The sequence below is a fragment of the Marmota flaviventris genome, chromosome 15 (assembly GCF_047511675.1).
Source record: "Marmota flaviventris isolate mMarFla1 chromosome 15, mMarFla1.hap1, whole genome shotgun sequence".
Taxonomy (NCBI): domain Eukaryota; kingdom Metazoa; phylum Chordata; class Mammalia; order Rodentia; family Sciuridae; genus Marmota; species Marmota flaviventris.
The window spans coordinates 34,441,841-34,464,300 of record NC_092512.1 but is presented as its reverse complement, the minus strand read 5'-3'; the positions used below and the strand labels follow the sequence as shown (position 1 = coordinate 34,464,300).

Here is a 22,460-nt window from a genome sequence, read left to right as displayed (position 1 = left end):
GCCTCTGGAGCTGCTGGGATTACAGGCGTGCACCACAGTGCCTGGTTCAAATTTCCATTTTTTTTTTTTTTTTTTTTTAAGTTTTGGATGGACACAATACCTTATTTTATATATTTATATATGGTGCTGAGGTTTGAGCCCAGGGCCTCACACATGCTACGCAAGCACTTTACCACTGAGCCACAACCCCAGCTCCCTCAAATTTCCATTTATAACAGACTGAGGTGAGGAGACAAGATGGCAGGAAGAAAAGACTAGAGGTGGGAAGCCCAAGGAGGATGCTTGCAGTGGTCCGGGTGAGAGATGCTGAGCAGTGTGAGTAGAAAGAACTTTTCAAAAGTACAATTGCTAATACTCAACAGCTCTTATTTCAGCGAGAAAGGAGAGATTGAACCATATAAAATTCCCATCTTTGTAAATCAAAAATGGGCATGGTGGCTCAACCAGCAACTTGGCAGTTTGAGGCAGGAGGATTAGAGGTTCAAGGACAGCCTCAGCAACTTAGTGAGGCCCTAATAGTGAGGCCCTGAGCAATTAAAAAAAATAATAATAATAATAAAGAGTTGGGGATGTAGCTCAGTGGCAAGACATCTTTGTATTCAATCCCCAAAATGAGAAAAAAATGAATAAATAATGAGGGAATTAGCATTTGCATGTTAAAATAATCATCACCTCAGACAAGATCCATAGACGGATACTACAATGAGTAGGGAAAAGGATAAGCAGATAAAGTTTTTTTTTTTTTTTTTTAATAGTACTCCCTCCAAATATTTAGTAATTTCAAAGAGAAAAGTAGTGAGTTTATAGTGGAAAATTCTAGCAGACATTACCTTGGCCAAGTGAGGTTGGCAACACGGCAATGCAGATCTTCCCCAGTATGATGTGCTGAGGGCATTATGACTCTGTGGTGGCTTTCTCAATTAATGCATAGCCTCAGTGTAATCATGGAAAAAATATTAGACAGATGCAACTTGAGGGGCATTTTGCAAAATTACTGACAAGACCAAGGAACTGCCAGACTGAAGAGAGTCAGGACAACCATGTGGCATTTGATATAATGGATTAGATCCTATAATGACAGTAGAAAAACTAGTGAAATCACAGTAAATTCTTTAGTTAATAGTATATGATTAATTTCTTAATTTTTTCTTTCTCTCCCCCTCCTTTTTTTTTTTCTTTTGATTTTTGAACCCGGGGCATTTTGCCACTGAGGCACATCCCTGTCCCAAGCCCTTTTTATTTCTTGAGACAGGATCTTGCTAAATTAAGGCTGGCCTTGAACTTTCGACCTTCCTGCCTTAGCCTCCACAGGTGTGCACCACCATATCTGGCTTAATTTCTTAGTTTTAGTTAGTGTGCTATGGCTATGGAAGACATTATCATTAGAAGCTGAATGAAAGATATAGGAACGAAAGATATAGGTACTAAGATATATATATATATATATATATATATATATACATACATACATATATACATACAGGAACTATTTTTGCAAATTTGCCGAAGTCTAAAATTGTCTAAAAAGAATTGTTAAGTGGTTGTCAGCAATTTCACCTAAACATGTCAGACAAGAAACAAAATTGAGGAACTAAACCTACATTAATACTTTAATATACTACATATTTATTTGTTTTGGGGCAACTTGTTCATGAACATCAGAGACTGCATCAACGTTTAAATCAAAAATACTCTTTTTGAATGATTTACTTACCAAATTCCTAAGGAGCTGGATGCACTGGCGCACACGGTAAACCCAGAGACTAAGGTAATCCCAGAGGCTAAGGTAAAATGATCATAAATTCCAGACCAGCCTCAGCAATTTAGGGAGACCCTAAGCAACTCAACAAGACGGTTTCAAAATAAAAAGGGATGGGTGTGTGGCTCAATAGCAAAGTGCCCCTGGATGAAATCCCCAGTACTGAAAGAGGAAAAAAAAATCTTAAGTAAAAACTCAGAGGTCAGCTAGGATTGGGAAGAACACAGCAACAGATAGCAGTTCCACAAGGACTGAGCATTGGAATAGGTAGAGTCCTTCAACCATTTTCCTCCATCCCCATTTCTTGATACCTGCCACCATGAGTAACTCCAGGGGAGTGAGGCTGGTCCACATTTCCAATCACCAAAGGTGCACATCTGTAAGGCCTCTCTCCAGCAGATGTGTCATATGTAGGTGGTATAGTTTCCGAGAAAAGTAGCAACAGGTGCATAGATGACTAGAGACACTTGTCCCACAGATGGTGATAAGTGAGTACGTGGCCCCTTACCATGGTGTTCAATAGCAAGCCAGACTCTTGCTTGGTCAAAGGCTAACTTGGGCACTGTGCAAAATTATATTCCATAGACCAACTAGCTTTTACCACCCCTACTGTAGTCCTTCCTACTGATGAGTGACTAAAAAGTATTTTCCATTTAAGTACCAATGTTTATTGTGTTTTAGGTGTTACTGGTCTTTTAACTAGACTCTTGGGATAACAGGTCAGTCTTTTCAATGGCCATAGCAGTTTCATTACTTGTAGTAATTACTTTCATTACTTGTAGCAGCCTTTTTATCTTAAATGCTACTGAACAAGGTTGCTGAAAGCCAGAGCTAAATTTCAACCTCAAATCATCAAGAACGTTTAAAAAATTAAAATGTGTTGGTTTCTTGGAACTGGCTAACATGTCATCAACAACAGGGATACCCAGTCTCACTTTGTATACTAAATAGATCCATATAAAAGACATACTCCTACAGTTTCATATTTGAATGAAACCCTGAGAGAAATTCAGATACTAAGTCCTCAGATTGTATGAGTGATAAATATCAAGGTGAGAGTAAGAATTTTTTTAGCAAATGCAACAAACCAATTATATATACCAAAGGAAATTCTTTATTGTAAACAAGATATAAAGTACAACAAAAGAAACATTGTGCAAATTATCATGAGGATTTTTTTAATGGGAAAACTGTTTTCCAAGGGTCCCAGTCTTCAGAAATCTATACCCAACATATAGGAAAATTTTAAATGGGAAGATAACAGTGACATTTTCCACTATATATTTCAAACTTACTTTTGTTTTAACCACTGTGTATATCATCCACTATACAACAGAATATAACAGAAATACTGTTAACAAAAGTGAATTTTCTAATAATTTTTCTACCTACCTATTTCCACATCCCCCCCAAAACTCCTATAAATTAACAGGACATTTGTCCATGTGTGAATAATCATCACAAGCTTTCTAATTCAATAAAGCACACACCGTGTTCTCGTAAGGGTTCTTCACTGATGACATAAGCCATCTTTTTCAAGGAGTTATCTAAAATTCTTGATATCCCTTCTTTACAATATATATTTTCATTTTCAAAATTTTTTTTCTAAACAAAGTGCAGTGTATCTTAAGAATCTACAGAAAACATGTTGGTATACAGTTTTCAAATCTACACAACAAACTGCAGGCAAACTAAAGTCCAAAGCATAATAAAATGCCTAAATACAGTCATTTGTTAAACTTGCAAACAAAAGTGAAAAAAAAAAAATTATTGCTACTTTTCAAAGCAATTAAATTAATGAGGATTCCAATTCTTTGGGCCCTCTTTAGCAATGTACAGCTGTTCAATTCCAAATATCAACAATAGTGTAAAATGATAGTTCTAAATATATTTAATAACTACATCCACAAAGTTGACTGGAAAGACTAGGAATAGCAAACAAGATAACTCTAGGAAAAGATGACAATATTTACCTAATAATACAAACTGATTTTCTGTCTCCATTCCGTACCGTAATATTTCTAGTCTTTATATTCTTGAAACCAGTACTTTGAAGAATCACATTGAAAAGTTGGTCTCAAGTATAAACAGCAAAAATAAAGTAACAAATGTGCACACAAATTCAAAATCTGTGCTACCTGTGTTGACCTCATCTGAAACCTTCAAAAAATACTCAAAGGAATAAAAGCCCTCTCATCTCTTTTAAGAAATGAAACCTGCCGTTCTGTGACCTGCCTGTGGCTGAAAGCACTTCTTGTCATCTAACCCAGGCTGGGCCTTCACCTCGGGCTGTGGGGCTTCTGCTTTTAGCCCCCACTGGAGGGCCACAGACTTGCAGTGGAAGCATTTGGATACCACCACTGGTTCTTGGCTGTGACCAAAGATAGTTCTGATTCTTCACCTTCCAATCTGTCACTGTGTGGGTGCAGGAGTTGGAGGGAGAGCAATGTCATTTAACTTGCTCACTTCCATTTGCCAATTTGGGAGCTTCTTGGCTGACAGGTGACGCCGGGCATGCTTCGTTAAATGGTCACTCCTCATGAACCGCCGATCACACATGGGACAGGCAAATTTCTTCTCACCTGTGTGGGTTCGCCGATGTCTGGACAGTTCATCAGAACGTGCAAACCTCCTGTCACAACCCTTCCAGCTACAGCTGAAAGGCTTTTCCCCTAAGACAAAGAAATCAAGAGCACTATTACTATACATTTATTAAATCTTTAAAAATTAGTGTTCAACCATATCTAAAGGTATGAGATATATTTAGAATATTAAGTTAATAAACTATACATTTTCAACTTTCACTCATCACATTTATGAAATTTCCCCTCAATAAAAGTTGAAACCAAAAAGGCTTTCTGACCTCAACTAAGGTTTAATGGTTTTAAAGATACTTTGTTAAAGAAAACTACTCAGATATTTAAATAAAAGTCATTTGAGAATAAAACAAAAGCACTAAGAAGTCTTTCAGTGGACCTTGCACTGGTAAATCAACATCACCCACTGAAATGACTTCAATATGCTTAGTCTGTATTTGTTATCTAATGTGGGGGGACATCTCTTCATTTACATTCATCTTAAAGACATAAACAACCAATGGTAGGTACCTGTATGTGTTCTCATGTGGGCCTTTAGATGAGAACTCTTAAAGTAGGTCTTGCCACATCCTGGATGGCTACAGATGTGACTTCTTATCCTGGATGAATCAATCTGAGGAGTGACTTTAGCTGCTGAAGGGGAAAAGCCAGGAGCAGGGGCAATGGGAGAGAGTTTGGTGCCATTGGGGCTCACCACTGGAGGCTTTGGGTTCTGCACAACAGGCTGGGGTACCACAAACATGACAGCGCCTTTGGGAACCTGAGTACCCATGAATACCACAGGGGGGCAGACAGCTGGTGGCTGGCTGGGTGGAGTGCTGGGAACGACTGTTGTCATGACAGGGTTGCTTGTAGGCAGGGGAACCATCTGACAGATGACAGGCATAGGTGGCACTCCCCCTGTGGATACCGCAGGTGGGGAGACCAACACAGACTTCTGCTGTGGGGAAGTGGGGGTTGGCTGAGACCTACAGATGACTGTCTCTGAGGAAGGCACAGAAAAGTCATAAAGTGCAGTGCCCGCTTTCTCATCAACATCTGCCACTGCATTTCGCTCACATTTGGATCTGTTTGGTGACACAGCTGCACAGGGTATGTTTTTTCTTGCAGCTTCAATATTTAGGTGGGTTCTTCTTCGAAAAGAATTGTCCTGATAGTTGAGGATGCTAGCTGCCTTCACAGGGCAGGATCGGTGGTTACACAGCTGGGCATCAGCTGTATGACGGATCACACTTGTTGCTTGAGCCTTGGGGAGTTTGGGGGTAGATACTGAGCTCTTCTCTTCCTCTTTGAAAGGTGCAGCACTGTGAGGCTTGGCAGTATCTGAGAATGATTTGAAGTGTCCGGTAGATGGCGCTGGTGCCATCAGATTTGACACTTGAGAAGGTTCAAAGTCAGAGGGACTGTAAGGTGGAGTCAAACACTAAAGAGAAACAAACAAGAAATGGTGTGAGAAATTAAAGAGTTAATTAGGTAAATTTGTAAGAAATAACACCCATCTTAAGAAAAGTAATACTTACAAATGCGGGAATTGTATGAAAATCAGGTGTCCCTGGAAGCAGATTCTCTTCCTCAGACATATCAGATACTGGTGTGACAGGTCTATTTTCAAGGTATTTCTTAAAATCAGACTTCCAACTGCAGCTCATTGACATAAGTGCTTCTACAGCTTCAAAATCACTTTTCTCTGCAGTTTTGTTCCAAGAATACATATTCTCTTTTGACCTTTCAGAAATCATTTCCATTCTTTCCTCCTATAAAAACAAAAAGATTAAAGCTCATAAGTGTACTTTATCTTTCAAAATGAAACAGAGAAATGTACTAATGCTTTTTATTTTCAACTTGCACAACTCTCCAAGTTAGAATTTGAAATATATATTTTTCTAATTCCTACTCTAATACTTAGAAAGTTCAGCTACACTTATCAGGTGACCCAGACAAAAAGTGTCTTACAGTTTTTGTAGAGTAGTCATCTACAACAAAGATGAGACAACTAAGGAAGGTCTCTGCAAAAAAAGTTCTTTCTTCTCAACACTACAGATATGCTACAAGGCTTGTGAGGTAAAAATTCCTAATGGGGGGGGGGGGGGGGGAAGAAAAGCCAAAACTTTCTTCTTATATAGTGGACAGAGCTCTGGCCTGTTATGGGTCTGACCTAATCAGGGATCACCAGGGTTTCTTCCAAGTGAAATTGTTTGAAAACTTGATTATCTTAGAGATCAAGTGAAATATGTGGGGAAATTTCCCAAGCATAATTTTAGTCAAGTTTCAACCTCTTCATGACTATGTACCCTTTTACTGGATCTATTTTTTTTTTAACTCAATGCATTATTTGCTAGGAAAAAATCATGACCAGCCAATGCAATACTAAAAACTGGATAATCAGGTATTATTCTCAAAGCTTGTTTTAAAAAATGCATGATCCCTTCACACCGATATCTTAAGAAAATGAAATATCATTAACAATGAAATTGCATAATCGAGCCCGCATTTATGTAGGCTTTAATGGCAGAGTCTGTATATGTAAAAGCCTTCTCAAGACACCAATGCAAAGACAGGGGAAAAGGCAAGTAGGGGGAAGGAGAGCGTGAGCCGGTAAGAGGTAGGAAGGGAAACGGAGGGGAGGAAAGGGAGTGGGGCGAGAGGCAGGAAAGGGAAGCGCGGGCTGAGGCTCCGGTGAGGGAGGCAGACGGGGGGCGGAGGCGGACAGCGGGGGAGATCCTCGCTGGCGGGGACCGACCGGGCCGCCCCAACCTCAATGAAGCTGCCGGGTGAGTCACTGGGAACATTCCTCACCGCGCGCACGTCCCCGCGCCCCAGCCCCCGCCATTGGCCAGCCGGCCGGCGGCCCGGCCCCGGATTGGCTGTGAGGCCCAGGGCGGGGGCGTGGGGGAGGAGGGGGCGAGGCATGTGAACAAAGCGTGATCAGCGGCTGCTCGGGGCGGCTCAGGAAACGTGAACTGGGAATTGCCGCGCCGTCACCTTTCCCCTACTTCCTGAGCCGGGGCCCCCGCCCTTACGCCGGCGGGGAGGGGCTGTGGGTGCACCCGCCAACCACCCGACAGTGCGCGCCGGGCCGCGGGGGAGCGAAGGAGGAGACAGGCGGAGAGGGGAGGGGAGCAGAAGGGAGGGGAGAGCAGAGGGAGGGGCGGGGCGGCGCCGGCTCAGGAGGCGCCCGCCCCTTCCAGCTCTCCTGAGCCGCCGTTCCCTTAGGAACAGACAGCGAGGCCGAGCCTCGCTCCCGCCCCTGGCGGGGGCCGGGGCTGGGTCACTCGGGGACGAGGAGCTCCCCGGGCGCACCCGCTCCCGGCCTCCGCCTCAGCTGCGGAAGGAGGAGCTGGGTCCCCGCGGAAGCCTGGCCGCCGCCCTCCTCCCGCCTGCAGTCCCCGGGGAGCCGGCCGAGCCCTAGGCGCTTCCCGCCCACGCGGCCCGCAGGACCTCAGACCACCCCGTCTCTCCCCGCAGACGCGGCGCCCCCTCCCCGCGGTTTCCGGCAGCTTTCGCCCGCCGCCGTGCAGCCGTTCTCAGACGTGCAGCCCCCACAGGCCCTGGCTCCAGACGCTCGGCCCCCACGGCCCACAGCTCCCGCCTTGACACGCAGCCCCCGTGTCACGCAGCCCCCGTGTCTCGCAGCCCCAGCTCCCCCGCCCACCTTCCCGCCCAGCTTCTGATCCTGTTCCCCCACCCTTCGACCCCGGAGGCAACTCCCTGCCCCCTCCGAGGAGTCGTCAGAAGGCGGCCACCTGCCTTCGCCGGAGATGGGAGTCCCTCTCGACGTCTGCGGGGGCTCCTCGTCCCCCTAGGCGACCGCAGGGCCCGCGTGGCATCCCCCGCGCCGATACCGGGCGCCCCTTCCCCCAGCTCCGGGCTATCTACTGAGCAGCCCCCTTCCGGCGGTCCTCAGCTGGCAGTCTCCGTCCTGCAAGACTCCATTCAGACCCCCTACGATGAGCAGCCTTCTTGCTGCTTCTCTGGACACCAGCCCCTCGAAAGATTGCGAGCAGCCCTTTCCTACCCTGGGTCGCATTCCTGATGCAGACAGGGGCATCTCTCCCTAGAGCCAGGTGAAGGGTGCCCCCTTCCTCCTCTTTAACTACCTCACATTTTCCCCTAACCTCGGTGCCAGAGCAGCAGCCCCCTCCCCACTACCCCCTCGAGAGCCTCCTTAGGTCTCCCAGCGGAGCTGCCCCTGTTCCTCAGTACACCTAGGAGCATAATCCCTCTTCCCGGTCTCCAGGTCCCAGTCGCATCTTCCGACCCTCTCTGCAGCACACATGCCCTCGCTAATGCCCACAGCCTGCAAGCAGGAATTCCCTTCCCTATGACTCTGCTACAGCCCAAATTATCAGGCGTGGCTGATGTCTGGGGCTAGGGTTCGCACCCCGCTAGTCCTCAGACACTGCAAGGAAGAGAAGGACAGGGGCATCCCCAGGTGACTTACCGCAGCCTGCTGGAGAGAAGCGCCGAAGTTGAGCATGGTTGGCTGCCTGGACGCAGGCGGCGAGGTGACTGGCTGGTGGGCTCCTTGGCTCCTTGGCTTCTTGGCCACAGACGGGCGCACAGAGACACTCGACGCCGCTCCCGCCGCCGCTGCGCTCCGCGCCGTCTGCCCCCTCCCCATTCAGGTAGCCGCTCTGCCTGCCCCGCGCCGCGGGCGGGGGCGGGGGCGGAGCCTGGGGATGGCCAATCAGCAGCAAAGGTGTGTGAGGCACCGGCCAATGGGCTCCCGGGGCCACGCGTGATCAGCGGCTGCCCGGCAGCGTGAAGCTATGTCAGTGGAGCGTGTACACAACCCCCGGCAGCGTGTTCGCTCGGCTCAGCCCTGGGGAACTCCCGTGGCCACCTGACTCAGTGACGCCCCTCACCCCTCGCTACCCCTCGCCGCTTGTCTTCTTCCCTAGCCTGGGGTGGGGGTGTGCAGCGGGCGGGGGCCTAACGGGGAGGCGCGCCCAGGCACTGCGGAGGGCCGGGCTCGTTGGGGGGGGTGGGGAGGGATGCCCGCTCCGCCCCGTCCCTTTCGCGCCGGGCCGGGTCTTAGCCCGCCACGGAGTGGGCGGGACGCCGAGCGGGCGGGGGCGGCCGCGGCTGGAAGCCAAGGGGCCAGAGCCAAGAGATTTGCATTGAAAGTGCCGTCCTTTTGCGCGTCTAGCGAGAAAGCGGAGCCCGGTGACCAACTGAGCTGCATATCTGGAGCATTTGCTGGGTTTTGCCTCGCTAAGCCTTGGGGAGCACCAGGGCCGCGCGGGTGGCGGGAGCCCTGTAGTCGAACAGACACCTGCTCGCGCATCCCCCGCCCACACTCGGCCGCCGGCAAAGGCTTGCCCTCCCCATCTGCGGCGCCGGCAGCTTTGCCAGCTCCTGCCCGCCCCGCCCATCCCTCCTCCTGAGCGACCGAAAGGCTGGCTTGGGGACTGCAGAAAGCCCCGGCAACAGGGCCAGCAGCGTAGCCGGGAGCCTAGACCCGTTTTTTTTTTTTTTTTAATCTTTCTTAGGAGCGGACACTCCGCTGCGAATCGAGTTTGATTTCGGTGTAGTCGAAGTTTAAATTACAGTCTACAAGCTGTTTCAAAGGTAGACCCCACTTTCCTCACCCCACCCCCACACCTCGGACCAGGGCCTTCGGAAACGCCCTGCCTGGAAACCGAGTTGTGGGGATGGGGTGAGGAGGAGCCTGCAGTCTGAGAGCGCCTGGAGGTAGGGTCCCTGGCCAGGTCCAAGACACATGCCGCGCCCCCCCAACCCCCACCCCCACCCTAACCTTATCCCCCAGCCTGCCTCTGACAGGCTGGGTTTCTGAAAGGAAAATCGCCTGTGTGTTGCAGCCAGGGCAGAGGCTGGGAACTCCCAGTTAGACAGCCGAGGCTCTGGTTTAGTTCCTTATTCACCCCTCCCCCCTTCCTTTTGACCATTTGTGCGGGTTCACAGCAGCTGTTGGAGAACAGGGCAGTGATAACCCGGCTTAAAGCAAACCGGAGGTTTATCTTCTCCTCGGGACAGGCCGATCCTGTCGGGATTCATTGCCCTTCCTGCTAGCTGTCTAATTTCGCTGCATAATTGAAAGGCTAATAATGCAAGTCCTTTCCCAATAACCTCAGAATGAGCATAGAATGGAATTATTTTTTTTAGAAACTGATAATCTATGAACATCTTCCAGTGGCTCCTTCTGGTATGCCTAAAGCCCAAGTTAGCCAACAGTAGTAATAATACCATTGGCCAGGGCCAGAGAGGACCCGGGTGGGAGATGAGAACTGAGTGATTCCCCCTGTCACCGCCTCTCCTGAATCTGCTGGAGGAGTGCCAGCTCAGCAGCCCAGGCAGCTCTTCCTGCTTCCCTCCACCCCATACCCCTGCTTCTGTCTGCAGGGGTGTCCCTCCCTGCAGGCTTCCTTCCGCTTGGGCTGTCCCATCCTGTTGATCTGAGCCTGAGGGGCTGGAGCAGCTGGCCTGGGCACCTGCTGCAGCAAAGGAAGCTCCTGTGTGTGCCCAGCCGGCAGGCCAGCCTTCCTTCCTGTCAGGGAGCTGCCTCCCTGGGGTGGCCACGCCAGACCCTCCAGGCCTAAACCCAGTGCCTTCCTCAGGAATGTGGGGCCTGCCAGCATGGTGCCCCAGGGTGCTGAGCAGCAGGGAGCATTCATGACTTCTGGGAGTGATTCAAAAGAGGAAAGAAAAGAGAAAGGGGTAGGAGGAATAGGGTGGTAGTGGCACAATTTCTAGAGATCCAGAGACAGCGGTCCCTCAGGCACCTCAAACTCAATATCACCAAAACTAAAATTGCTGTTTCTACACCTGCATAGGTTCCTTGTCACCCATCCAACATTCACCTTCCTCCCTCAAAGCCCGCGGATCCAGTTAGTCCCCAGGTCCCTGCAGCTTTGCCATAGAAGTGTCTTTTCTTACTATTTCTACCCTTCAAATGTTGTTCTAGGTCAATCTATCTTCAGATCTTGCTTGGATTAAATGACCTGCAATCCCCCTTCCCAACGTCCACCCACACACCAGCTGTTTTTCAGTGCCGAACTCCTTACCAAGAATGGCTTTATTAAACCATAATCCAGTCATGACACTCCCTACTTAAAAATGATCCTTGACTCCCATTGTCAGCAGATAAAGGGCCATCCCATCCTGAGCTATTAGTCTGTCCCCAAGTACTCTCCCAATCCTTCCAACCTCATCTTCCACCCAGACCTTCCCTTGCCCACAGCTACAGCCCATGACACCTGTTTCTCTAGCATGTGGTACATTTTCACATCTCTATGAGATAAACACTGCATTGCTTATGTTTTTGTTCATTAGTCCACTCCATTGAACAAATATTTGTTGAGCATCTAATACGGGTTTTAGGCACTGCAACAAAAGCAGTGAAGTTAGGTCCCTATTCTAAAGAAGCTTGGATAGGAGACAAAGACAAGTAGAATTTACAGGACATGGTATGAGACATTGGTTTTCTTCAGAATTCAAGGAGAGGTCATAGTGTCTTTGGCACCAGGGATTGAACCCAGGGGCACTTAACCACTGAGCCATGGCCCCAGCCCTTTTTATATTTTATTTAGAGACAGGGTCTCACTGAGTTGCTCAGGGCCTCCCTAAATTGCTGAGGCTGGCTCTGAACTTGGGATCCTCCTGCCTCCACCTCCTGAGCCACTGGTTACAGACATGCTCCACTGTGCCTAGCTCTCCCCAGTTGATCTCTAACCTGGGAGAGTTGGTTGGAGATAGAGAGTAGAGAACATTCAGGATGCTCTGAATTATCTGGATTACAATTCGAGAGGCAGGGTGAAGTGCTTAGTCTTTAAGGAAAGCAGCCCAGAGTATAAGAGGCCTTTGTGTGCCATAGGGATGTCAATTTTTTTTTTTTTTTTTAATGTAGAGCTTTTATCCCAAAGACTCTTGCTAACAAGTGTTAGCAAGGGATGATGGCAAAGGGAGCTCACTGTGGCCCAGTGTTAAGAATGGAGCTGAGGGTGGGCCTAACACCAGTGACAAGGCTTTTGAAGTAATGTAGGCAGCAAAGATGAAGCCAGCCTGAACTAAGAAAATGACAGCAGGCGTGGAGAGGCTGGAACAAAGAGCAGGTGGGACCTGGTAGCTGGATTGGGGCACGAGGAAGAGGAGAGTATTGAAGAATACTGCCAGGTTTCTTACTTGGTTCACTAGATGAAACAGGACACCATTGTCTGAGAAAGGGTAACAGAACAGTAAGTAGCTTTGGGGGATAAAAAATGCCAAATTGGTTTAGGACACACAAAGCTGAGGTTACCTGTGAGATATCCAAATAGAGACATACAGGAGGCACTTGCAGTTTCAGGCTGGCTGGAAATTAAAATTCGGGAGTCTTCAGGGTAGAGTGGCAGTTGAAGCCTGGGGAACAGATGAAATCCTCCAAGAAAAGGAAAGAACCAGAGAAAAGCAGAGGAGTAAGAGTGAGCATCTGGGGAATGCACGTGGAGGAAGAGGGAGACAAGGGTAATACAGCAAGAACTCACGATTTTCTGGGCTAATATTCCAGCTAGGAGAGGAGAGGCAAATGAGGGCTGAAAGTGGAAGTGTCAGTAGGAAAAAAAAAAAAAAAAACAACTCTCACTGGTGATATTATTATCATTACCATGATTGTTAAGCTCATTTAAAATTTTTTTTTAATCTTGAACTCTCTATATTAGATGAATTATTCCTGAAGATGTCCACAACAACTCCTTCTGCCTGCATAACCTTTACTATTTTTGCAGCAAGAGGGGAAATCTGTTTTCCCACCCCTTGATTCTGGGTGTGACTTGCTTTGACTGGTAGAATCAGGGTGGTGCTGTGGGACTTGAAGGTCTTAGGACTTTGAAGGTTCTGTTTTCATCCCCTTTGGAATCAGCCACTGGGCAGGGGAACTCAGGTTAGCCTGTAGAATAATGAGAGACTAATTGGAACAACAGTAGCCACGTGGAGGAAACCAGGACACCCTGACCAACAGCCAAATTCCACATGTGTGAAAAGGGCCACCTGAGACCCTGCAGCTGTCACACAGGCCCAACTGATGCTACATGGAGCAAAGATGAGCCATTCCCTGCAGACTCTGACCCACAGAATCATGGACAATAAACAGAAGAGCAACCCAGGAGGCATTTCCTGCTACCTCCACACAGATTTTTTTGGGCAGGAGTGGCCCAGGGGTGGGGGTTTGGGGGTGGGCTATTCTGCCAGAGATAACTGAAACACTGGGTATGGGTTTGTTTCAGCTCTGGAGACAGTCACAGTTTTCAAAATACTCATTTTTTAGAGTAAATTATCTAAAACATCTGGGAGCAATACCCAGAAAGGAGGACTAGAAAGATTGAAAAGTAGAAAAGGAAGAAAAATTGGACACAGAAAAAAAATATTATAACTTAGAGAAATGGAGTGTGGAGATCTGGAAGGAAAATCTCCCTCACTATCCTCAAGCACTCTAGTGAGCACTCTGAGAGGGAAATGAACTTGTAATGGGAAGGGGAGAGCTGACCTTGAAGGAAGCTTGCTATGTACTGGTTGTTGATTAGCCAAAGAATATGGAAGCCTTAATGTGACCCCCTCTATAAAGTCGATGTTATAACACATAAGTATTTGTTGTTGTTTTGTTTTGGTGAAGAAATTAAATTCCTCCACTCTTCATTCTGCCTTTTTATCTCCCCAAAAGGTGAGAAGCCAGTGAGTTGGTTAAGTAGCTCTTCAAGGTTCTAAGTGCAGTAAGAAGTAGTTTAACATTTTTAGTTTTACAAAATGAAAACAGCTGTATTGCCTTATCTTTTTAAACAAATGTAAAACATGTACATCAGGAAAAAAGAAAAAAATAATGCAAAAATTAAAAATCCCCTATGAGCCCTCTATTCAGAATTAACTATTATTAACATTTTTATGGGTGTATTTTCAGATTCTGCCCTGTCTTATATTTCCCTCTTTATATATGATATAAAATTTTGCATTGCAGACAAAAATTGCTATTTTGTAATGTGCCTTTGTGTGTGTGTTTATGTGTTGCTATGCATTAAACCTGGGACTTTCAGTATGCCAGGCAAGACCTCTACCACTGAGCTACACACCTCCAGCCCATGAATCTCTCTCTGCACATCAATTCATTATCATGAATCTCTCTCTGCACATCAATAATTATGAAGGTAAAATTCTTAGCATGAACTGTCATTTTCTCTAAGTAATTTCCATTACTTTAACTTGTTCAGAATCCTGTTATTTTTGCCTAATATTAGAGATATAAAAGGAGTGGTATTTCTTTTTGCTTTGTTTGTTTATTTTTGTCTTTTTTTGGTACTGAAAATCAGACCTAGGGCCTTGTGCAAGCTAGCAAATGCTTTACTACTGAGCTACATCCTCCGCCCTTTGAATTTTATTTTAAGACAAAGTCTCACTAAGTTGTCCAGGCTGGCCTTGAATTTATGATTCTCCTGCCTCATCTTCCCCAATTGCTGAAATTCCAGGTATGCACCACCACACCTAGTTGGGATATTCCATTTCAAAGGCTCTGTCTTTGTGGACTCAGGTCAAGAGTAAAATGTAACGGAGGGTGAGCTGGGCATGGAGGCCTATGCCTGTAATCCTAGTGAATTGGAAGACTGAGGCAGGAGGGTGGCAAGTTTCCAGCCAGCCTCAGCAATTTAGTAAGGCCCTAAGTAACTTGTGAAACTCTGTCTCAAAATAAAGATTTGGAATGTGGCTTAGTGGTTAAGCTCCCTGAGTTCATTCCGTGATACAAAAAAAATGTTTTAGACTGGTGAGTCACCAGTGGAAATTAAGGTTGATGGCCCCTTTGCTCTGCAAGTGTTTTTTTATTGTTGTTGTTTTAATTTTGAGATAAGTTCTCCTTAAGTTGCTTAGGGCCTTACTAAGTTGCTGAGGCTGGCCTTAAACTTGTGATCCTCTTGCCTCAGCCTCCCAAATTGCTGGGATTGCAGGCATGCACCACCATGCCCAGCGTGAAAGGCATTTTTAATTGAAATCTAAATGTTGAGGAATCTTTAAGAAGGGCAAGGGCCATGCACACTCTCCCTTGGGGTCCTCTAGCCCACATTCCTCCAAACCTGGTTGTGGAATGGAGTGTAGTCTGCTCAAGAAATCCTTTCACTCTTGAAGAAAGAATGCAGACCCTTTTGGGTTTAAATGCTATGTTGTTACTGATAACATATAAAACCAATATAGAGAGTGAACCACACCAATCCCAAACAACCAAAGACAGACTGGAGGTTCCAGAATCTGAAATTGTCCTTTTATTTTTTATTTTATTTTTTTGCTATTTCAGGTATTGAACCCAGGGGTGCTCTACCACTGACCTACATTCCCAACTCTTTTTATTTTATTATTTTTTGAGACAGGGTCTCACTAAGTTGCCCAGGCTTGCCTTTAATTTGCAATCCTCTGCCTTAGCCTTCCAAGTTGCTGGGATTACAGGCATGTGCCACCATGTGAAATGATGTTTTTAAAGTTTAATATATTTTAATAAATCCCTTCTCAGAATATTTTTAGGTTCATAAAATGAAGTTCATAAGATTAACAAGGAAACCATTTTACTGATATTCAGTTATAAAATATAAAAAAATGAAATGGTACTCTTAACACTATAGTGCTCCTTTATTAAAATATTTAATAACAAGATCTAGAGTAAGTTTAATAACTGAAGTAATGTTAAGATTGTAAAGAGCATAAATGAGATTTGGAGGTGTGCAATAGCTATAATACAATATGGGAATATCTGTGATTTCTATTAGTGACAAGTCACAGGTACTACCAATGCTACTGTGTTTTTTTTCCTATCATTATAGTGAAGAAGATGCTGTTTGTTTAAAGTTTAGTGAAAATAAAGATGTTAATTTTTTCCCATTCCGTTTCACAGGCCCCCCTGTATTCTATCTTTGGGAACTGGGGAACTCCAGGTTAAGCATCTTTGCTTAAACTTTTAAGAAGAAAAATGGAACTGGGTAAACTTCACTCAGAAGAGATGACCCACTAGTATCTCCTCCCACCACAAATTCAATGAAGGTCTAGCTGTTCCCTGTCTTAGTCCCTTTGGGTTACCATAACAAGATGCAATAAACTGGATAACTTATAAACAAAAGAAACTTCTCACAGTCCTGGAGGCTGGGATGTTCAAGATCAAGGTGCTAGCAGATTCAATGTCTGGTGATAGCCCGCTTTCTCAAGGATGGCACTTTCTCACTGTGTCCTCTAATGGTTGAAGGAGTAAAGAAGTCCCCATAACCCCTAATCACCATTCAGAAATGCCCCACCTCATACCATCATCTCAGATAAGGTTAGGATTTCAACATAGAAATTTTTGGAATAAAAACATTCAGAAAAAACATCTTCCTAACTCGAACTTGCATTGAAAGCAGAGGAGAGGGGCTGAAGCTAAAGCCTCAGTGAATGCTTTTGGTCTCAAGCAGGCAATTTGCACCCAGCACCCTGAAAACCACAAGAATTGGAAGCCTTACCTCCAATGGACATTGATGCATTCAAGAGTATAGTAACGAACTTTTCCTAGGTGTTTTCCTATTGGAGTGAGGGAAAATGGGGCATGGAGAACAGGGCATTAAAACAAAATATGACCTTGAGAGACAGATGCAGAGTCTGAAAAAATATATATAGACATATATATATAGTAGTTGGACACAATCTTTATTTATTTTTATGTGGTGCTGGAGATTGAACCAAGCGCCTCACAAGTGCTAGGCGGTTGCTCTACAGCTGAGCCACAACCCCAGCCCTGAAATTTTTTTTTTAATTTTAATTAATTAATCAATTTATTCTAATCAAATAATTAGGTATATATAACAGAAGAATGCATTTTGATTCTTTGTACACAATTGCAGCCCAACTTTTCACTTCTCTGGTTGTACATGATATAGTGTCACATCATATGTGTAGTCATATATGTAGAACTTTCTTTTTTTATTCTAATTTGTTATATATGACAGCAGAATGCATTACAATTCATATTACACATATAGAGCACAATTTTTCATATCTCTGGTTGTATACAAAGTATATTCACACCATTTGTGTCTTCATACATGTACTTAGGGTAATGATGTCCAACTCATTCCACCATCTTTTTTAACCCCATGCCTCCTTCTTTCCCCTCCCACCCCTTTGCCCTATTTAAAATTTGTTTAATCCTCCCATGCTCGCCTCCCAAACCCACTATGAACAGCCTCCTTATATCAGAGAAAACATTTGGCATTTGGTTTTTCTGAATATCACTTTGTGGGTGATTCTTCTGGATTCTCTTGGGCTAGTCACTTTAACCTGCTTAGCCTCAGTTTCTTCTGTAGTATCATAGGAGTTACATTATAACTATACCTCAGGAAATAAGGGGTGTTGGAAAGACTTTAAATAAGACAATCCATGTGAAAAATATTTGGCACAGACTGAAGCTATTTCTTAAACTATAATGTATATAGAATCCCTTGAACACCTTTTTAAAAGTAGATTCTGATTCTGTATGTCTGGGTCAGGCCCCAAGATTCTGTATTTGTACCACCCAGTGTCCCAGGTGATCCCTAAGCTGCTACTTTGAGAATCACAGTTCTTGAGTATCAGGTCCAAATTACTCTATAAATGTTCATCATTATTATTGTCAATTTAATATTATACCCAATTCCCTAACTCAAGAATACTTGCTGAAGATAGGGAGGGAGGCATAGCTCCTCTGTGAGACCAGGCTTCTGCTCTGTAGGGCACTTTGGTCTTGCAGCTCCACTTCTTTGACTGACATTACCAGGCCATGGTGAAGATCGACCATGTCAAATAATGTTTTAGGCCACGTCAGTACAAACTAACCAAACATGGAAACTGGGAACAAAAATTGATTGAGGAAAAAAAAAGTCTACACCAGGAAGTATTTTGCATTTGTAATCTAAATTTATCAAAAACTTCCTAGAGAATACCTACAAGTTTCATCTCTTGGCTTTGCAAGTCAGATAATTCATTCCTGCACAGTCCTTCTCCTTTTGGTACTGGGGATTGGATCCAGGGGTGCTTAACTACTGAGCCACGTTCCCAGTCCTTTTATTTTATTTCTTTAAATTTTGACACAGGGTCTTTCTGAGTTGTTTGGAGCCCCACTAAATTGCTGAGGCTGGCCTTGAACTTGCAATCCTTTTGCCTCAGCCTCCTGATTATAGAATTATAGGATTATATTATAGGAATTATGGGAAGATATATTAAATTTATTAGAATGGGTGTGATGATGAAAAAAGAGTTTGCTATTAGGAAAAAGAAGTAAAATAAGGAATTTTGCATGAATTAATGAAGTATTTCAAAATCAAGTTTTTAGCTCAAATTTCTTCACTGAGATTAAAAAAAAAAAAAGGAATAAAGCAAAATGAATCCCTCTCCACCATCCTCCCCGAAAGCCTCTTGTTGCCATCAGACACATAATAACATTCATAATCTAGCCCTAATGAATCTAACCCAAAGTTAATTCTCCATTTCAACTGTCATCTTCCTCACCATTACAATAGGCTATGGACTTCCTCTTTCTGAAATTTCTTTTGGCTGCAATTTTTTTCTTTTTTTTCTTTTTGGTACTGGGATTAAACTTAGGGGCACTCAATGACTGAGCCACATCCTCCACCCTATTTTGTATTTTGTTTAGAGACGAAGGTCTCACTGCGTTGCTTAGCTCCTCGATTTTGCTGAGGCTGGTTTTGAACTTGCAATCCTCCTGCCTCAGCCTCTGGAGCCTCTGGTATTACAGGCATTGCTTGCAATTTCTTTTCATCTTGGCTGCTTCTTTTAAAAAAAAAATTATTTATTCATTTATTCTAATTAGGTATATATGACTGCAGAATGCATTTTGATTCATTGAACACAACTGCAGCACAACTTTCATTTCTCTGGTTGTACACGATGTAGCATAGCGTCGCACCATTTGTGCAGTCACACATGTATCTAGGGTATCATCTTGGCTCTTGCTATTGTCACCTTCAGTAGGTCCCTAACAGACAGGAGCTAAGCCCCAATGTAATGTGGGAAGTTTTAGACAAAGATGTGTTAGGATATGTTAAACCAGGAAGTTTTATTTTCCCCAGTTTTGGTGTCACCACTGATGTGACAGAGAATTTTAGGAAGTCAATTATACTTCTTTCTCCTGTAGCACATACCACACATCCCAGCCATCTATATAAAGTCCAGATATTTATCTTCTCCATTGGACTGTAAATTCATGGAAGGTCTGAACCTTATTTGCCTGCGTCCACTGCCCAGAACTAATCACATAAGATGCCTCTCTCAAAAATGTTTACGGAATGAATGGGCTGAGTCGCCAGTCCCCTAAAGCAATTGGTGAAGCAATTCGATCGCTAACTAGCTCACATTTCTAATTAAAATTTTTAATAGGATCCAAGGGTGCTGGCTCAAGCCTATAATTCTAGCTACTTGAGAGGCTGAGGCAGGAGCAACACTAGTTTCAGGCCAGACTGGGCAATTTGGCGAGGATCTATCTCAAAATAAATATAAAAGGGGCTGAGGATGTAATTCAGTTTTAGGGCACTTCTGCGTTCCGTTGCCAGTATCTCCACCACCACCCCCCAAAATTAAAAATACAAAATAAAGCCAAGCAAACCTTTAATTGCTAGTAGTTTCGAAGTGCTTTTCTATTACGGTCCTAGAATATGCTACAAAAATAATCTGCAACAAGAAGAGTGTTGCTCAAGTTATTGGTGTCCTGAGGCATAAAGTACCATGTCGATTTCTCTTTCCTTCAATACATCACAGAATGTATGCACCAGAAATGATCGGATGAAACCACGGAATCTGGATATCATTTGAGAGTTCAACTTCTGATTATCGTGATTTGGATTGGAAAGCAGAATTTCGCTGGTGAACACCTGTGCAGGAAAACGGTGGGTCTACATCATTGGTGCCGCCAGCGCTGTCGGACCTGGTGTACACGGGGCCAGCGGGGTCGGACACGTGCCTGGATGGTTGATTGTGGGAAAGCCTGCAACCCTTGGGCTTCCTGGTGATGACCACGGAAGCTGCACTCCTCACCCATCTAGGAAGTCCCTGAAAGCCAAGGGAGGGCCACCTGGGAATCCTTAGCCTAGCGGGGACTTCAAGGGGCATCACTGATTGGTGTATTATCCAGGAGGAGGGGTCAGGACCTCTCGCGAGATCTAGGAGAAGCTGGCTTGGGGGTTGGGGGAGGAATCGGCTGTTGAAAGGGTCACCGGCGGTGATGACCGGTGTGAACAGCCAAGTACAAGGTTTTTGTCTTGTGGACTAGGCTTTTCTCATTGTATCGATCACCTTTTAGTGAAGGAAAGGTTAATATTTAAATTTGCCTTTTTACCACCGCCCTACTCGGTCAGGGGTCCAACACTCATTTTTACACACCCAACTAAGCAGAATGAAAAGACTCCCACAGCTAAGGGGAGAGCGATTAGGAGGTGAACCGGGTTGTTCCGGGGCTGGCTTCAAGGTCTCATCAGCACAGCAGTGGGTGGTTTTCAGCTCCACGAGTCATTTGAATCATTTGCAGTCGCAGGAACTCAGGTTGGTTAGCTTCTGCTGCCTGATGCCCCATGGTAGCCTCCAGACCTTGAGCATATTCAGAATAAACTTGAATTGGGGTAGGTGGCTATGGTGGGAACGGTGTGGGCACCTTGGTGCATTAGGGTTTGAAGCCCACTGTCCCTTTGTTACTAGGCCTGGAGGACTTGGTGCTTGCTGCTAGTGCCTGCTGTTTTTTCCCCTCTCACCTCCTTCACTTCTCCACCCACTGCCTGAAGGCTGTGTTCACCCAACTACTCCTTTTGGGGCATTTGAACTTCAGTAATTGTAGGAATGCGGCAACACCAGAGAAAGAATTGGATTAATTGGGAGGGAAAAGTGAAAAGATAGGGGAGAAGGGCTGTAGTGGAAGTGACATGGGTCCTTTTCCAACAGCAAAAATTAGGAATCATCAGTGTCTCAACCTTGCTGCGTGTCACCTGGGGTGCTCTTCAAATTTCCCATTTCAGCCACATCCAAGAATAATTTAGTCAGCATCTCTGGGGGTAAGACCAGACATCAGTAGTTTTTAAAGCTCCCTGGGTGATTTCAATGTGCTCTTAATATTAGAACCACAACTGTAAATTCAGGAGATTTGGGGTTTTCTCAAGCCATTAGTAGCCATTGTGGCATAGGGAAAGTCATCTAGCCACTTTATTTTCAGTTTTCTTACCTGTAAAATGAAGGATTGCTTTGCAAGTGTATTTGTCAAACAAAACGAAACAAAACAAAAAAATCCCAATTCAATACCCAGGGACCATTTTATAAAATGTTTTTCTAGTTCTGAAATTGTGTGTGTGTGTGTGTGTGTGTGTGTGTGAGAGAGAGAGAGAGAGAGAGAGAGAGAGAGAGAGAGAGAGAGGGGCTGGGGATTGAACCCAAGGACACTTTACCACTGAGTTACTTCCTCAGCCCTTTTTATTTTTTATTTTTAAACATTTTTTTTATTTGTCAATAGGCCTTTATTTTTTAATTTATATGCATTGCTGAGAATTGAACCCAGTGCCTCACACATGCTAGGCAAGCACTCCACCACAGAGCTACAACACCAGCTCCTTATTTTTTATTTTTTGAGATAGGGTCTCACTAAGTTCCTGTGGCTGGCCTCAACTTGGGATCCTCCTGCTTGGGCCTTCTGAGTCGTGATTGCCCCACCATGTAGGCCTATTTCTGAAATTCTAAGAATACATTGAAATGGCAATTGGAAGTAGCATTGAGGTTTGAATTCTAAAGTTTCTTAAGTATCTGATTTGTGAGTTGCTCTCTACTTCCACCTCATCCCACAAACCCTTCCAGCAATATCCTTGTAAAGAACTTGAGTAACTTTCTAGGACTTTCTCTAATAAGAGGAAATATCTTTCTCCCTCCCTTTCAAGAGGCTTTAGGAAAGGGCAATGGGTCTGTTTGTCTCTCTTATTGCTAGTTAGCTAAAGAATTAGGCAACTTAGAGACAGATTGCTGGTATTTGCTTGTGCTCTCTCTCTACATGTGGGAATAATTCCTACCAGGCAAGGACATTTCAGATAAATCTACCTAAAAAGAGGATCACAGTTTTGTGATCAGTGGAGGGAAGCTCAATTGGT

The 22,460-nt window shown here is 44.8% G+C and overlaps 1 protein-coding gene and 1 long non-coding RNA gene across 2 annotated transcripts; one reads left to right on the top strand and one right to left on the bottom strand.

The window, feature by feature from the left end:
• Positions 1 to 2,850: 2,850 nt before the first annotated feature.
• Positions 2,851 to 8,959, bottom strand: Klf10 (KLF transcription factor 10). The gene is made up of 4 exons (XM_027952674.2): positions 8,798 to 8,959; positions 5,877 to 6,110; positions 4,867 to 5,779; positions 2,851 to 4,431 (listed from the first exon to the last, which is right to left on the bottom strand). Exons 1-4 carry the CDS (start codon positions 8,831 to 8,833, stop codon positions 4,172 to 4,174), a joined length of 1,443 nt encoding a protein of 480 aa, XP_027808475.1. The 5' UTR covers positions 8,834 to 8,959; the 3' UTR covers positions 2,851 to 4,171.
• Positions 8,960 to 9,878: 919 nt separating this feature from the next.
• On the top strand, positions 9,879 to 16,508 carry LOC139702120 (uncharacterized). The gene is made up of 3 exons (XR_011704719.1): positions 9,879 to 10,050; positions 14,379 to 14,489; positions 16,217 to 16,508. It is a non-coding gene; the product is annotated as an uncharacterized lncRNA (long non-coding RNA).
• Positions 16,509 to 22,460: the final 5,952 nt, after the last annotated feature.

Excerpts from the sequence above, each read along its gene's own strand:
- Klf10 (XM_027952674.2), bottom strand. The coding sequence starts at position 8,833 with ATGCTCAACTTCGGCGCTTCTCTCCAGCAGGCTGCG. Across the intron at positions 5,780-5,876 it reads TTCATACAATTCCCGCATTT|TGTTTGACTCCACCTTACAG; the intron begins GTAAGTATTACT and ends GTTTCTCTTTAG. Across the intron at positions 4,432-4,866 it reads CCACATGAGAACACATACAG|GGGAAAAGCCTTTCAGCTGT; the intron begins GTACCTACCATT and ends TCTTTGTCTTAG.